We start from the raw sequence: 16,315 nt of genomic DNA, 5'->3' as shown, positions 1-16,315 counted from the left end.
AGGCCAATGGGCATGAACACTTCTCACAGACCAGTAAGGCCAGTGAGGTGGGGAAGCATGGACACAAATTACTCTTCCTGACGTTTTCACCACAGCGGCCTCCGTTCGCATTCACTTGTTTCCAGACATCCTGAAGCAAAAGCCATACAAAACAACCTCCCCAATGGAAAATGAAAACCCGTAACAGAACACTTCCCCCGCTTCATTCCCATCCCCACCCCACTCCCTCAGCCCAACACCCTGAACACTCACAAGAGAACACTTTATCTATACAAAATTAATTAGAAAACAAAATATTTACATGTGAAATGAACACCATCTTGATTTCTGTCCCCAGTGGAGACCAGCAGAGCCCCCTTTGTTCTAGATTGCTGTTCGCTAGGTTAGTTGGTTTGGTTTTTTATTTGAACGGGGTGAGGTAAGAGGAAGAGCGAGGGGAGGAGCCCCTGACCTTGGACAGAGCCAGGGTGAAGCAATGTTTCTATGGCCCTTCCTCCTCCTCCTGGAGACACCTCACACCCTCTGTCCTCTCTCTCAAAGTCTTTCCTTGAATCTAAAGTAAAGCACTCCGTGCTCCTCTCTCCAAATTTGTGAGAGGTTCAGCCCCTTGCCCCCAGGTTCGTTTTAGAAAGAAAACAAAGCTTTACAAGGCCTTCGGTTGGCTTTAAAATGAAAGATACTGAGGTAAAAATCAAGGAAGAGGGTGGGGGCCGCAGTCGAGGGTGGGGAAAGAGGAAGGGTGGTGAGTCGGGGCAAACAGAAGGCAAAGAGCAGCCCTGGAGGGTGTGACTTGAAGAGACATGGCAGCTTCCTTCCAGAGGGGGATGAGCACCTTTCTGGTTTATGTGTCCTGTGTGCAACATGGAGGTCCTGCAGTCAAGCTTCCACACAGACCCGGGTTCTGTGGCTGCCACCTGGGTAAGGGGAGGGCGGCAGGACAGCGGAGCTGACCCAGAGTTTCAGGACCGGCAGTGACAAATATTCATTTCCCTTCTCAAGTTTCCGACTTCTAGTGAAAGGGGCATCACATCTGCCAGCACCCTCATTCCTGGAGTTTTTCTAGATGTCTATATTTTATTCTTGAATGGTACACTCTGGGAGAGAAAGGAGGCGTTGTTGCAGGAAGGTGGAAGGGCTTCTACGGAGGGTGTTCACACTGGGCTCAATGTCACATTCTCAGGGAGCCAGACCCAACGGGGTAGCGGGGGTGTGCCCCTCCCCTCCCCACTTCCAATCCCGTCCCTTCCCTCCGTGCCTCCTGAGCTATACTCATGAGCAAGCTCATTCCTCTTACCTGTCTGTTCCCTGTCAGCTGTGATCGATTCTGAGGGAACAAGCCTGCTCTCCTAGCTCCAGGTTAAGTAAGAAGGGATCAAAGCATTGAAAACATCCCCCTCTCTCACTTACCCTACCACAACCTACTCCTCCCTTTTTCAGAGCCTTACTTAGCTCCTCCCCGAACAAACCGTGACCAGCTGAAAGGTCCAAAGCTCAAGAGAGCTTTATGGAGTCTTTTGCTCTCTAGTGTGGGCAAAAGATCATGGCTACTTCTATTTCCCTTTAGCCTTCCTGGAAAGTTCTTGGCCAAAACCAGCTGGAAGTATTGGCAGCTGGAGAAATTCCTTTTGTACCTTGCTCTTGCTCACCACCTTTTCGTCTAGACCACACAACCTTCTCTGTCCATTACCTCCATTCTCCTCACCTGGGAAGGGCGAAGGGGCGAGACAGCCAAAATGCAGGTGACATGTGACCATCTCGGTTCGTATATAAGCCAAAACAAGCACACTGCTGAGGGACATTGAAGGAAACACGAGTCAGGGTTGCCTTGTCTGCATGTATAGGCCCCTGACTCCACGTGTGTGTAGATGACACGTGCGCCAGTGCACCTGGGCACACGTGCACACACAGCCCACCCTCTCTTGCCTCTAAGGCACTGTGAAAGATTGCCATGATGTCACCGGCTGCCGACCTTTCGCTTACTGAATGTCATGACATTGAAGCAAACACGGTTTTTGGCTTATATACCAACACAAATGGCCTCCCCGCCTCTGCTTGGCACATGATCCCCAAACAGATGCCATCAAAGCCACAAGACAAGACTTTAGCAAAGGCCTCCCTTCATTCACAGGCAAGTGTGCTAAACGGCCTTACCCGAGAGCTTTCGCTGCCCCGCCTGAACGTGCGGACGGGCTCGGGAAGGCTCTCCTGGGCGCACATGGCCTCCTTCGGCTTCTGCCGGCTTCACTCAAAGCGGGGGACAGAGTCCTTCCACGCAGGAGGAAGCTCGCCAGCAGCCCCTTCCTTTGCCCCCTCCAGGCCTCCCATCCTGAGCAGCCCACTGCGCCCTCTCCCAGGAACAGGAACGACCGGCAGAGGGGGAAGGAGGGAGCACTGGAAAGGGAGGGGAGATGGTGCTGGTCACCAGGGTTGCCCTCCGGAAAAAAAAAAAAAAAAATCAGAACTCCAGGATCCCATAAATACATTAAAACAACAAGAAAGGAGCAAATGGGAACCAAGTTCACCCCCGCCACCGCTGGCGCCGCTGCGCGCCCCTCGCCCCGCGGCCCCGCCCTCCCGTGCCCACCGCGGCCTCTCTTCCCTCTCAGACGTCAGACTCAATGCTGGACAGTTTCTCATACACATGCCCATTGCTGGAGCCATTGAAAGCCCTGGGGTTTTTGTTGTTAGGCACACAGGGGTTGGACTGGTTCCCTATACAGATGTCTTTCTGGAAACGGCCCTGCACAGCCCCGTGGAGGGCCGAGACCACCGGCTTGTTGGTGACAAGGGCGCGGAAGTCCGGCCTGGCTTTCGGCGCCCCTGGCACCGAGGGCTGCCTGAAGAAGTAGGATTTGCTGCCGTGGAGCAAGCACTGGTCGTCCCCGAAAGTGGGGATGAAAGGGTTTTGCGTGACCCGGTCGGGGTAGAGCGACTTGCTGAGCATGTAGCCGCCGCCGCCGCCGGGGTTGTTGCTGTGGTGGTGGTGGTGGTGTCCGGCAGTGGGCACTGAGGACTTGCTGTTGGCGAAGGCGCTCTCGCCGGCTGGCATCTCAAACATGTGGGCGTAGGGACTCCCCTCCACGAACCGGCCCTTGTCCTTGAGGCTCACGCTGCGCGGGGCCAGGGCGGCTTCTTCCTTCTGCAGGTCCACGAAGGTGTCGTAGGAGTGCTGCCGGCGCAGCTTGTTGCGGTTCTTCTTCTGGGCCTTGGAGTTAGTGGGGCTCTGCGGGTACTTGGCGGGGCCGGCGCCGGGCGGCGCGGCGCCCGGGGCGGCCGGCTGGTCCAGCTCCTGCAGGGAGTTGTCCTCGCTGATGTCGTACAGGTTGCCCGCCTTCTTGCAGGCCTCGCAGCGGATGCAGGCCTGCCGGCCGGGGTTCGGGCCCGCCGCCGCCGCCGCCGCGTAGTTGTGCAGCTTGGACGGGCAGCTGCGGCAGAAGCCGCCGGCCGCGCGCTCCTCCCACTCGGCGCCGCTCAGGCTCTTCTCCCAGGGCGCCGGCACCCCGCCCGCCACGCCGAGCTTGTCCCCCGCCGCGTGCTTGAGGTGCGGCCTGTTGGCGCAGGGCCCGCCCCCGCCCGCCGAGTCGCTGCGCTCCTTGTAGAGGTCGGTCAGGTCCACGTGCTCCCAGTGCGGCGAGTTCTCCTTGGGGCGGAACTGGTCCAGGTAGAAGTCGCGCAGCCCCTCCTTGTCCCGCAAGCAGCGCTTGTGGTCGGGCGAGCGCGGCCGGCGCCGGTAGGCCAGCTCGATCTCGTCCAGCTCGCGCCGCGACTTGGCGGACGCGGGCCGCTTCTTGAGGCTGTCCTTGTACTGCTGCTTGCGCCGCTTGGCCGCGTTGCCCTCGATGTTGCCGTAGGTGACCGTGTGCGTGGAGATGTCCGACACGTCGGAGCGGATGAGGTCGTCGTGGCCGCCGTAGCGGTCGCTCTTGAAGGAGAACTTGCCGTACAGGTCGCCCAGCGGGCCGTGCTTGGCGGCGGGCAGGCCGAGGTCCAGCGGCTTCTTGCCCGCGGGCCGCGGCTGCGTGGGGAAGGGCGGGTTGTCGCAGTCGTACAGCCCGTCGATGGAGCTGGCGCTGCCGATGCTGTGCGGCCGGTGGTGGTGGTGGTAGTGGTCCTGGTACACGTTGCTGTCCTTCAGCTGCAGGTTCCCGAAAGTCCTCTCCACCTCGCTGATGTAGTCGCTGAAGAGGTTCTCCTCGCACGGCGGGTTGTTGTAGGACTTGCAGTCCGAGTGCGTGAAGCTGCGGCGGTGCTCGGAGATGTCGTACACGGACGACTCGCGGCGGATGAAGTCCAGCGCGCTCTGCGGGGAGCCGTTCACGCCCGACAGGTTGGCCATGTTCTTGGCCGTGCGCAGCAGGCGCAGGATGTTGGAGTGCGTGTTGTTCATGGTGGCGGTGGGCGAGTTCATCACCGACTGGCGCTCCTCGATGGCCACCCCGTGGATGCAGCTGTAGATGCCCTGGGGAACAGGATGGGGCGGATTAGGGCTCCGGGAAGGCCAGAAAGCGACTGTGAAGAACCCCCGCGCCCCCACGGCCTCCCCGACTAATGGCAGATAAGAAAAGCCAGGGAAAACATGAAGTAGAGAGGCTCACATGCTCCTAAGAAGATGTGGCTAGAAGCTTGCGGGAGTCCTCGCCTTGCACTTTAGAAGTGTCCTATCATGAGCTAAGGGCCGGGCCTGGCTGGCTATTTGAGTGGGCACATGATGGCACCCACTGGAGCAAACAGGATAAAAATCACAAGACATGACATTCTTGCCTTGATGCCCTCATTTGCTTGCGTGGATGTTCCTTTTTATGTCCAGGTGTTCGCATCTTAAAGATGATGCCATGGTGTCAGCCAATAGCAATATATGTGTGTGTGTGTGTGTGTGTGTGTGTGTATGTATATATGTGTATATGTGTATATATGTATACGTACATATACATGTATATTGACAGCCTCCTGGAAATCAGTAGCAATGCTCCACAGATGTTGAGCCTGCTCCACCCTGGCTGGCCAGAAAGCACATTGGAGCTGGGAGCTCACAGTTGCCACTCTTTTCCAGCTCTGACAAATTTTGAGCAGCTTTTAGAATTTTGATCACCAAATAACAGCTGAGTAGTTCTCTTCTTGAGCCAAGCATGAACCAAATTCACAGAGAGAATCAGGAAGCCCTAGGGTCAAAGACAGATTTTTCTCCTGCTGTGGCCCACACAGTGGGAGGTTAAGAATTGGGACAGATACGGAGTACTAAATAGGAATAAATAATTTCCTTGTTGAATTCTCTCATTTGTTCTCTCTTTGGCTCCTGATTTTCTTCTTATACTTTCTCACTCAATCTTATCATAAATAATGAATATCTTGGCAAATTAGTATTGATCGAGAAATCCCTGTGTACAGAGCCTTAAAGAACACCACCCAGGAGAGGGAATGGGTTGGGTTCAAGTCTGAAAGTCAAGCCAAACTCCTACTCATATCTTGCTCCCTGCCTTGAAAGGTGGACAAATTTGGAACTTTCCTCCCTGTTATTTGAAGAGGAGGTTGTTTGAATTGTGTCTTTAAAAGAAGGGGAATAATTTAAAAAGGGAAGTTGTCCTGATGGATGGGCATGAGAGGAGTGAAGGTAGGAAAGAAAATGACACTAAGAGCAGAGAAGAAAGGTTTGGATGAGGTGAGCCTCACTGACCCAGAGGACACAGTGAGATAGATCTTCATGGTAAGGTTACTCTACTTTCTTTCTCAGGCCTCCTTTCTAACCCTCCGTAATTATGGCCGGGAGAAAATGCCAAACATTTGATTATGTAGAAGGGTTATGAATGGGATTCCTATTCGGGGTCACCAGCCCCATTGTTTCTGCCATCACCCTATCTAGGACCTTAGGGAAGGCCACACAAAGAAACTACATGACTCAGGGGCCACAGATTCTACCCTCCTGCTCCCATGTTATTGAATAGCCTGAACCGACTAACGGCCAGAGAGGAAATTGTTCTTTATCACTAAAATACTACAGGAAAATGAGCAAAAGATGGAGCAATTTGACAAATCCGTTTTCTTAAATAGCTCCATTTGAGCCAAAGTTGGTTATATCTGAAACCCAGATCTCTATTCAAAAAGGACATTTGAGTTCACCTCTCATGAATGAGTCCCATAACTTTATTAACAAAATCAACAGAATCCCTCCTCCTCTTTTCTTACTCTTCCCTGTGGCCTTCTGTTCATTCTCAAAACTGTTTTAAATCCTCAGTTTGGACTAGAAACATAGAAGAAGCCTAAATAAAGAACTGCTTCAGAGTTATGCTTTGCTCCAATTAAGGAAGTTTCTGGAATGTAAATTTCTTATGGGTTAGGACTTCTTTCTAAAGGTTGTTAAGTTCTTTAACTCCCCAAAACTCACGCATGGTTAAAATACAAAGAGGAACAATAAAACAACAATATGCCTTTGTCTGTTAGAATACGAGAGACATATTACATTTCTCTATCTGAATAGAAATATAATTTTGTTTAAAAATGATTAAATGATTATCACAGACTATACAGAATTAACTAATGGTGATGAAAGGTATTTGGTAAAAGGCCACATTTTTTATTTTGATAGATCTTCCAGTTCTCATTGAGAACCAAATGCCCAAACCCCACACAGAAAGCTGTTTCTTGAAGGAAGAAAAAAGTAGCATCACCTGATTTTTTTCAAACGACTTGAAATTATATCACGCAGCCCCCTGGGGAAACATACGTGATGTGGTTTCTTTTCTTTAGCAGCACGGGCTGGAGTTAGTGCCCTTCTGGGTCTCTCCACTTTGCACAGTGCTAGACTAAGCTGTCTTCTACAGGCTCCGGGCCCCTAAATCAGTCCACTTACTCTGCTGATGGAGAAGACCATGCCAGGCTTGCCGGAACAGACGCCCATAAAGCAGTGCCGGAACTGCCAATAGAAAAGGTGTTCACAGATGAAGGTGATGAGGCTGAGAGCCATGGCTGCCCCCAACATGTAGAAGACTCCTGCCATGTTATCAATGTCCAGCTGGCTGCTCATGACCTCATTCTTCTCATTGTGACAAATGCCAGTGAGCCAGAGAGCTTCCAGCTCCTCCATCTCCCCTGGAAATGGGGCAGAAAGAATAGGTAAAGAGAGAAAAGAGCAGGGGAGTAAAGACAAGGGGGAAAGAGGGGTATTGGGGAAGAGAGAAAAAACATAAGAGGCAGGGAGACATAAAGAAAGAAAATTAATAGAGAAAGTTAACAATCATTTTATTAATACCATTATATACATATAAGTATATATATATATATAAATATAATGTATATTCAACAAGTATTCATTGAAAAATTAATGATGGTACTGCAGATAATACAAAGATATGAGATATTAACTCTATTCTCCATTAACTATTCAGAGTAAATTAGTATATAAATAATCAATATGATAAGCTATATGCAGATAACAGGAGTTCAAATCAGTGAGAGTAATTTTGTGGGTGGGGTGGCCAGTAGGTGTTCATGGGGGAGATAAGACTTGGAGGTGGGAATGGCGAATGGGTGAAGTTTAATTTATACTGTATGAGAATGCACTCCAGGCAGCAGAAATAGCAGGGTCACTGGGAGGAAGGTGGGAAAACAGAAGGCTTGTTTAGGGAAAGGGATGCGGAGCAGTTCAAAGTAGAATACAAGTGGCAAAGGCAGCTGAATAGAAAAGGCTGATGCAGGACTGCTGAGCGCTTGAGCATCAGACCGAGCACTTAGCGCTTTATTCTATGGACAGTGGGGAACAACGTCATCAAACAAGTGATACAGAAAGCTGCTCTTAAACACATGTGCAAAGCCAGCTGGGTGAGCGGAGGAGAGACAGAGATCTGCAGAGGAGACCGACCGATTGCCTAGGGACCCTCAGACTCACTCGCCTTCTGTTGCAGAGGGAAGCGTAGACATTAGGAGTAAAGGGACGTCGGCATGAATAAAGTCAGACCTGCCTCCTTTTAACACTGTTCGAGGGGGCGTTGATAAACTCAACTCGTGTCAGATTTCGATAACCTTTACCCACTTCACTGGATGTAGGACTTAGAAAGGTAGAGAATCGAGGCAAATGAAGGCAACCACGCGCCCCGGAATGCATCTAATTCTAGACGAGCAACATTCTGAAAATCTCGTGAAGGAAATCGCTTGTTTGTTTCGGTTTGGGTCTGATTTGGTTAAAAATCAGAACTTTGTGTGATTTGACTAGAGCTTTGGTCACTGTTTCAAATCATCTCTACTGCTGCTCTTCCTCAGAGACAGACAGAGCTCCATTATTGCCTTTCAGTGACAGCTACGCTAAAATCTCAGAAGCGCTTACACCAAAATGTCCGGTTAACACTCCAGCTATTACCCTTCCTCTTTCCAACATTAATCAACTCATTTTTTATTCATTTCTTTGATCAAACTATGATTTTCCTAAGTAGTGGAGCAACGAACTTCACCTGGAGTCTTAAAATCCAGCTGTGCTCTCCTGCCTCTTATCTCATCCCTAATAGCAATGATTCTGCAAGAGTAATTTAGAGAACCTCTGGGCTGATGACCTGTGGGGCTAAGTAGAGTCAAGTTGCTCAACCGTAACTGAATTAACTTCTGTGAGGCTAACAGGAGGAGGAGGTCCTTTGAACAAAAAGTGAAAGGGGATGCAGAAGACATGCTATAATGAAATAGGAGATGAGATTTTCTCAAAGCAAGTTGGCTGCTTGGTCTGCTGCCAGAATGGCACTGGGGAATGCTCTATGGTGTCTGCCTCCCACCTCTTCCAGCTAAAAGAGCAAGATGGGAGAGAGGGGACAATGAGTAGAGGATTCCTCTGCCTTTTCTCTGGGCACATAAAGAGCAGAGACCTTTCCAAAGTTCCATCCACTTTGGCCACATGTGAGATGCTTGTTTGGAACATCTAATACCAGCCTCTCTTACTCCCTGGAGGTTTGATTACAGCCTGCAGTTGTGAAACATACCTCCTTGATCAACTACTTTAATATTCAGCCCCATCTTTCACCCTGTCCTGGGCTGAATTGTGTCTCCTAAATTCATCTGTTGAAACCCTAACCCCCAGTACCTTGGAATGTGGACTTTATTTGGAAATAAAGTCATTGCACACGTAATTAGTTAAGAGGAGGTCATTCTGGAATAGAGTGGGCCCCTAATCCAATGTAAATGATGCCCTTAAAAGGGGAGAAACCAGGCACATACCCATAAAGGAAAAGCATGCACACAGGGAGAAGCCACCTGAACTTGAAGGCAGAGGTGAGATAATTCTCCCTAGCAGCTCTCAGAGGAAACCAATGAACACTTTGATCTGGGACTTCTGGCCTCCAGAACTATAGGACAATGTATTTCTGTTATTTAAGCCACTCAGTTTGTGGTACTTTGTTGTGGCAGCCTTGGGAAACTAATACAGACCCCCAAATCTCATAGTGTATTGTGACATGCTTTTCTAGAAGTGCTAGAAACGCAGGGGTGAGAGGAATGGAGAAGGAAGGGCTGATGTTTTGGCCAGCCATCAGAAGAGGCCAAGAAGTCACTGTCTCTTTTTAACTCACCATCTCCGAAGAGCTGTAGGATAGCAAGGTCCACCTGGCGCTTCCACCCAGAATCTTTTTGGATGGCAATGCCATAACCAGTGGAAGCGAAGACCTTCCCGCTGCCAATGGTCACCAGCTTGCAGCCTTCATCTCTGCCTGCCATGTAGTTTAGCACTGCTGCATCATAGATGAAGGCATCCAGCTTCCTGTGCAAGAAAGAAGCAAACAAACCAAATCCAGTGGAGGAATTTTAGTACAGAACTACCTATGGGGCCATTAATATGAAGCAGCAGGGTTCCAGAAAACTATCGGGAGAATTGGTTCAAATAAAGGTTCAAGTTGGAACTCAGCCAGAACCTAAAGCCTGAATCCCAGGCTGTTCTTTATTGTGATTTCAAGTCAAAAAGAGGAGTTCTTTCCCTCCTACTGGGAATGATGAGAGTGTAAGTTAGGCCTGAAGCCAACTCATAAGCTGTGTCTGAAAGGGAGAGGAAGTAAAAAGGAATCAATAAAAATAATAACAGAAATAATGAAAAGTAACCATCACAATGATAACAACAAATAGCATGGGTTAGATTTATATAACATTTTTCATTTTCCAGTTCATTACAGTCCAGAGCAGGGATAAGTGTAGGTGTATGTGTTTCAATAGCTGTGCAATGCTATTTTTGTGGTCAGAAAGGTTTCAATATTCTGCTTTGCTGCACAAGGAAAAAGGAATAATTGAGGTGGTGGCAGCACAGGCTTGTGTTAAGAGCAAATGTGTGAAACTAACAAGAGAATGCAACCTATAGAAGAACTCAGATCCCTCAAATTCCTAAGCATATATGAGGACCTCATTTTATACAGGGGTGGGCAAAGGTAGGTTTACAGTTTTTGTATGGTAAATAATACAGTAATAAGTAAATAATAATACAAGAATAAACTATGTCTTCATGTGCTCACAACCCCCGTATATTGTGCTTTGCAAGAAGGGAATATGTAGGAAGGTGAGTAGACTAGGGCTAAGAGTGGGAACGTATAAATCAATATTTAAACCAACATGTAAGCACATTAAAGGTAAAGGAAGAAATTTAGACATAACCATATGGGTAATAGAGAGGTCTTCAAGAAAAGGGGAAAAGCATGCATTATCCCCTTTACTTGTGTAAGTAAATTTAGCTTTATTCCCCCATCAAGGAAAAAATAAGCTCTTTCTGGTATGATACGGTACACAACATATTTCAAAAAGCCCATGAGGACCCTATAAAAGGTGGCACACAAAAAAAACAAAGCTCTGTTATGATTAATAACTGTGGGTGTACCAAGGGCCAGACTACCCAACCTAGTCCCACCCCCAAGTTCAAATCCCATCTTATAAAATCTGCTCTGAGTTTATGGTGACAAGAGAGAGACATATTATAACATAACGAAATACTTAAATAACAGTACTTAGATAACCATGCACCAGGGTGGCTCTTCCAGAACGGAAGCCACCAGGAGGTCCAAGTGCTGCTAATTATCATGCAATATAGGAAATCAGCTATAGGACCCCTTGACCCCCAAACCACAACATCTTTAATGCTCAACTGTCTGTTTTATTTGACAGCTGTGGTTTCTGGAGGCCAAATGAGTAAAGAGATCAGTGTAGCTGGGGTTATGCAAGCCAGCACATTGCAGTTCATGAGCTCCTTTTAAAGAACAAATACTTTCTAGAGTATAGCGCCGGATCCAAGAAAAACCAAAAAGCCAGAACGGGGGATCAGTCAACATATTCTCACTGTTTGTTGTCTAAAAATGTTTTCTCCCTTGTCTCTGAGATACTAGAATCATCATTTTCACCTCTTAGTCCACAGGTCTTTATTTCATGCGTACCACCTGAGCCGTATCATTGACTCTTCGCTTCTACTTTTACACCTGTTTAACTCCTGTTTCATAGTGACACTGATGCAAGTAGAATATAATTTGTAAAAAAAAATACATATAAGTAAATAATAGCATAGGAATCTTTATGCACTGACCTAAAATCTACTATCAAATTTAATGTGAAAATACGTGAAGAGCAAGTGAAGTCTTCTTTGCTGTAACTTCGTATGGCACCCCAACATAGTACATCTGATTCAATGTGTGTTTAATAAATGTGAGGAAGATACCACAGACCCTGATCTTGGAAGCAGTTCTTACCCTGTTTTCAGGGAGAGCAACGCATCATCCACACCCCTCTGGTTGAACTTTCCCATGTAAGCATGCATTTCTGCGTAGTTATTGCGAATATTCCTCTCTGTGCTGCCATTGGGCACCGTCCCGAAGCGAAAAGGGGGTGAGAAGTCATTAGGTCTCTGGAACTGGAGAGACAGAAAGAGAGAGAAAGCAAATGCTTCAGAAAATGCGAAGAGATACTAAGTTAGCATTAGTGGATTTATAATGGAACGGACCCAACTATAGTTCACTAAATACACTAGTCCTCACCCAGAGCAACAATTGCTATCTAAAAGCGGACTTCAGTTCAACTCAGTTTATTACAGATTGCTGAGAGCTATTTCCCTGACTTTAATCTATAACCCCTGTGTGCTCCTTTTATGCATACTACACAATACCAGTGATGACGGAAACATGCTGTGGTGCATTAGTCACCTTTATTTCTGAACATTGTGTAAAATCTGCTTCCAGGCCTCTTATTTAGGGGCCTAAATATAGTGTCACTGCCCTATTAAGACCACAGGGCCTTGATGAGGCGAGCTACATCGTACTCCTGAAAATAATTTGTTTGGTATCAAATATGTTTTACTAAGAAATTTTCTCTTGACCTTCCCTGATGAATTTATAGTTCATATTTATCCTACATAAATTATAGGATAAATTTTAAAATCAAATACAGTTTTAATCAGGTAATTAGGTTCCTTACCTTGCTTAAGAACTGAGAGTGGCTCTCTAGTGCCTACCATAACAAAGTGAAATCTCTTGGATTTTCACCTTATGACATCAGCTTTATTTCTGGCTCTTTTCTGCAATGACTAAGTCTGTATGTTGCTCCCTGAACACATCATTTGTTCATTTGTATTTTTATAGTTGGTCCCCTCAGCACGAACTCACCTTTCTCTCTAGGTCAATTCATAGTCTTTGTCTCAAAATGTAATTCAAAGCAATTTCTCAGGAAACCTTCCATGAGTTCTTTCTTCCATTAAGTCAACCCCAAAGTGACCCATCAGTACTTGGTGTTCTTGGTTTAGAGCACTGTAATTCATACTACAAATTCCATTACTCTCTGAATGAGGTAGGTTATGAGAGCTAGTTTCTGATGTAGTCACTAAGAATTTAAGCTCCATGATTGAGACAGATATAAATTGATGACCAGCTCTGCCACTTACTACTGTGTGACCTTGTGCAAGTAACGTGAACTCTCTGTGCATCATCTCCTCACGTGTAAGAAGGAGACAATAATGTTGAGTTTTCAAGATTATTGTGAGGATTAAATGATATAATGTATAAGAAATTCTTCACACAGCACCTTGCATACAGTAAGTGCTCAATAAATAGCTCAATGAGTGTTCCTTTTATTATTTTAATTCATATTTATATTCTGTATTCCCTATCAAACTTAATGCTCTCCAAGCTTCTCATTCTATTAGTATAGCAATGAACAGATAGAATATAACCAGAGTAGCTCTGTTATTCCTTGGCATAAGAAGCGATGTAGATATTTTTAAAAGTCTTCTTGGTTTCAATACTATACACCACATACTTAGGAGATACATTTGAAAATCTAACCTGCCAACTCAGGAGTCCTCTGAACCTTTGGAGTAGCCTGGACTTAGAGCCATTCTTTCTCCTTCTTTTGATCTGAGAAGCTCAAGAGTTTCTCAGGATATGAGAGTACATGAGCCACAACATGTCACAGTACCAGGACCCATAAATGCCATCTTAATTGGTCAGAATTGGCCATAGTCAAAAGTAGAATCATGCAGTGGTATTAGGCAATCTAATGAATCAAAGATCATTACTTTCTGACTTCAAAAGCTCCAAGTCTGACATACCACTGTGCTTTTTGCCATTAAGAATTTTTGTTTAATTATTTTGAAAAGGGTTGTGATTTTTAAGTCTATAAGTCATTACAAAAGAGTCAAAGAATTTTTGAGTTGGATGAGCCACTCAAGGCTAACTAGTCCAAACCTTTAATTTTACAAACAAAGAAACTAAGGCCCAAAGAGGACAAGTAGTTTGCTTACTGTCACACAGTGGCCATGATGGCTAACATTATCGGGGACCAACTGGCTTATTAATAGTACTCCTCACTGTCTCTAGCAGATAGAAAATTTAAAAAGAACAAGGATATGCTTTGTTGAAAGAGACAGATACCAAAATGCTATGTACATCACTGTCAATTATTGAACTTCAGATATTTGAAAAAAGGTATCTTCCAAGTCAAAAGTAGAATAGATACCAGGGCAGGCAGCAACATAACAAAATAAATTCCCTTTAATCAGTAATTCTCCACTCTTCCAAGACAATGGCAACCAATGCTCACAATGACTAAGACGCTTTAGAACCCAAAGTATCTTCTGAAACATCAACGAAAGTTGAAATCATGTCCAACACAATTCAGGTATAAATTATTATAATCTAGTTTTTAGAAAATTAGCAATCCATGTAAGGTATATGAAACAACTTTTGATTAACCAAATGGAATCTGGTACCCAGAGTGCCTTACTTCCTGGAGAAGCTGGATTATGGAAAGTTTCCATACTACTCTTTAGTAACTTTATACTTTATGTTTAGATTTCTAAATGCTGTTTTATAATCATATGCCCAAATAAGTAAAAGCTAAAGAAATGATAAAGGACGTCAAATAGACAGGACAACTTTGAAAAAGAAGAACAAAGTGGGGGGACTTCTATCACCTGACCTCATGGCCTGTTATAGTACATGGCAGTGTGGCATTAGAATAGAAATAGTAAAGACATCAGCGTAACACAACAGCGTGCCCACCAACAGACCAACACATGCATGTGGCAAAGGTAATTCAGTGGAGATAGGACTGTCTTCAACAAATGGTATAGGAACAATTAGATACCCAAATGCAAAAAAAACCAGACAACAGAACTCTATTCCACACTTCACAAGGTATACAGAAATAAACTCAAAGTGGATTTTATATCTGAATATAATTCCTAAAATTATAACATTTTTAGGAGAAAAACCTTTGTTATGTTGAGTTAGACAATGATTTCTTAAATACAACACCAAAAGCACAACATGCGCACACACACACACAGGATAAACTGGACTTCATCAAATTAAGGCTTTCTCTTGAGAAACACAGGATCATGAAAAGACAGGCCAGTGACTGAGAGAAAATATTTGAAAATAAATGAAAGCAATTAAAAAACTAAAGGAATTAAAGAAGAACATAGCAAGACTCTTATCATTAAAGCACCTTCCCTAAGAAAACAATCAGAGAAACCAGGAGCCCTGGAAGAATAAGGCAGAGCCCTGTGGAAAGCAAACGATTTGGATCTGAATTTCAGCTCTGTCTCTGCTGTGTGAACATAGGCAAGTCACTTATATTCACAAAGCCCCATTTTCCTCAAAGTATTATTTTTAACGAATAATAAGATGATGTATAGGAAACCACTTAACACAATATCTGGCACATGGTGGAGTCTCAAAATTATTAACTGCTTTTATATGGATGAAATTCTAACATCTAAAATTGTCTTATGTTAGGCAATGTTCCCTAAGATTGAAAACTCTTGTTCTGTAATTTGTTCCTTAAACTAGGCCAGTCTGGGGACCAACAGGGAGGGAGTACATCGCCCCAGAATCAGCCAAAACAGAAGGAGAAGTGAGTTTGCCTTTTCCTTTGAAAATTCTTGTCCCAGCTTGGTGAGGTTTAAATAAAACACAGGTTTTTAAAAATAATCTTCCAAATAGCCAATGCTTCCAATAAATGCCCTGCAACAAAACACCCCAAGCCACGAGGCATTATGTGGCACTTCTCTAACCTGAGAGGCAGTCCATGCTCTCTGGGGTTTGAAAAAGACAAAATTTAGTACTGTCCAGACCCAGGAGTCTTAACATCCATTTAACAGGAAGGACCCCAAGAATCAATTCAGAAAAAGTTCAAACCCAATGCATCAAGGAGATCAGCATTGACTGATTTTAAAGTAATGAATTTTATACAGTACTTCTTTATTTTTTTTTAGTATTATTAAATTTATTAGGGTGACATTGGTTAATATGATTACATAGGTTTCAAGTGTATATTTCTATGATACATGATCTGTATATTGCATTGTGTGCCCATCACCCAAAGTCAAATCATCTTCTGTCACCATATAGCTAGCTGCTCCCCTTTACCCTTTATTCCCCCCTACCCCCTTCCCTCTGGGGGTTGTGAAAAGACACTCAACTTCACTACCCATTAGGGAAATGCAAATCAAAACTATAATGAGATACCACCTCACACCTATTAGAGTGGGTACTGTCAGCAAGACAAGCAATCGCAAGTGTGGGAGAGGCTGTGGAGAAAAAGGAGCCTCATTCACTGCTGGTGGGAATGTAAACGGGTGCAGCCACTATGGGAAACAGCATGGAGGTTCCTCAAAAAAATTAAGAGTAGAGTTAGCATATGACCTGGCAACCCCTCTTCTGGGCATCTACCCGAAACATTTGAAAACAATTATTCTCAAAGGTATGTGCACCCCTATGTTCATTGCAGCATTATTGACAATGGCCAAGACACGGAAACAACCAAAGTGTCCTTTGATAGGTGACTGGATAAAGAAGATGTGGTTCATATATACATTGGTATAGTA

At 45.3% G+C, this 16,315-nt stretch overlaps 1 protein-coding gene across 1 annotated transcript in view; it reads right to left on the bottom strand.

Moving 5' to 3' along the window:
• Positions 1-2,602: 2,602 nt before the first annotated feature.
• GRIN2B (glutamate ionotropic receptor NMDA type subunit 2B) overlaps positions 2,603-16,315 on the bottom strand; it is a 394,378-nt gene continuing 380,665 nt past the window's right edge. The window contains exons 11-14 of the mRNA XM_087814778.1: positions 11,685-11,845; positions 9,540-9,727; positions 6,845-7,083; positions 2,603-4,459 (exon numbers count right to left, since the gene is read on the bottom strand). Coding sequence (XP_087670904.1) covers positions 2,603-4,459; positions 6,845-7,083; positions 9,540-9,727; positions 11,685-11,845 — 2,445 coding nt within the window. The remainder of the gene's footprint in view (positions 4,460-6,844; positions 7,084-9,539; positions 9,728-11,684; positions 11,846-16,315) is intronic.

This window comes from Miniopterus natalensis, chromosome 2 (genome assembly GCF_054644295.1).
Source record: "Miniopterus natalensis isolate mMinNat1 chromosome 2, mMinNat1.hap1, whole genome shotgun sequence".
NCBI lineage: Eukaryota > Metazoa > Chordata > Mammalia > Chiroptera > Miniopteridae > Miniopterus > Miniopterus natalensis.
Note: the sequence above shows the minus strand (reverse complement) of the source record. Positions and strands in the feature narration are given on the sequence as shown.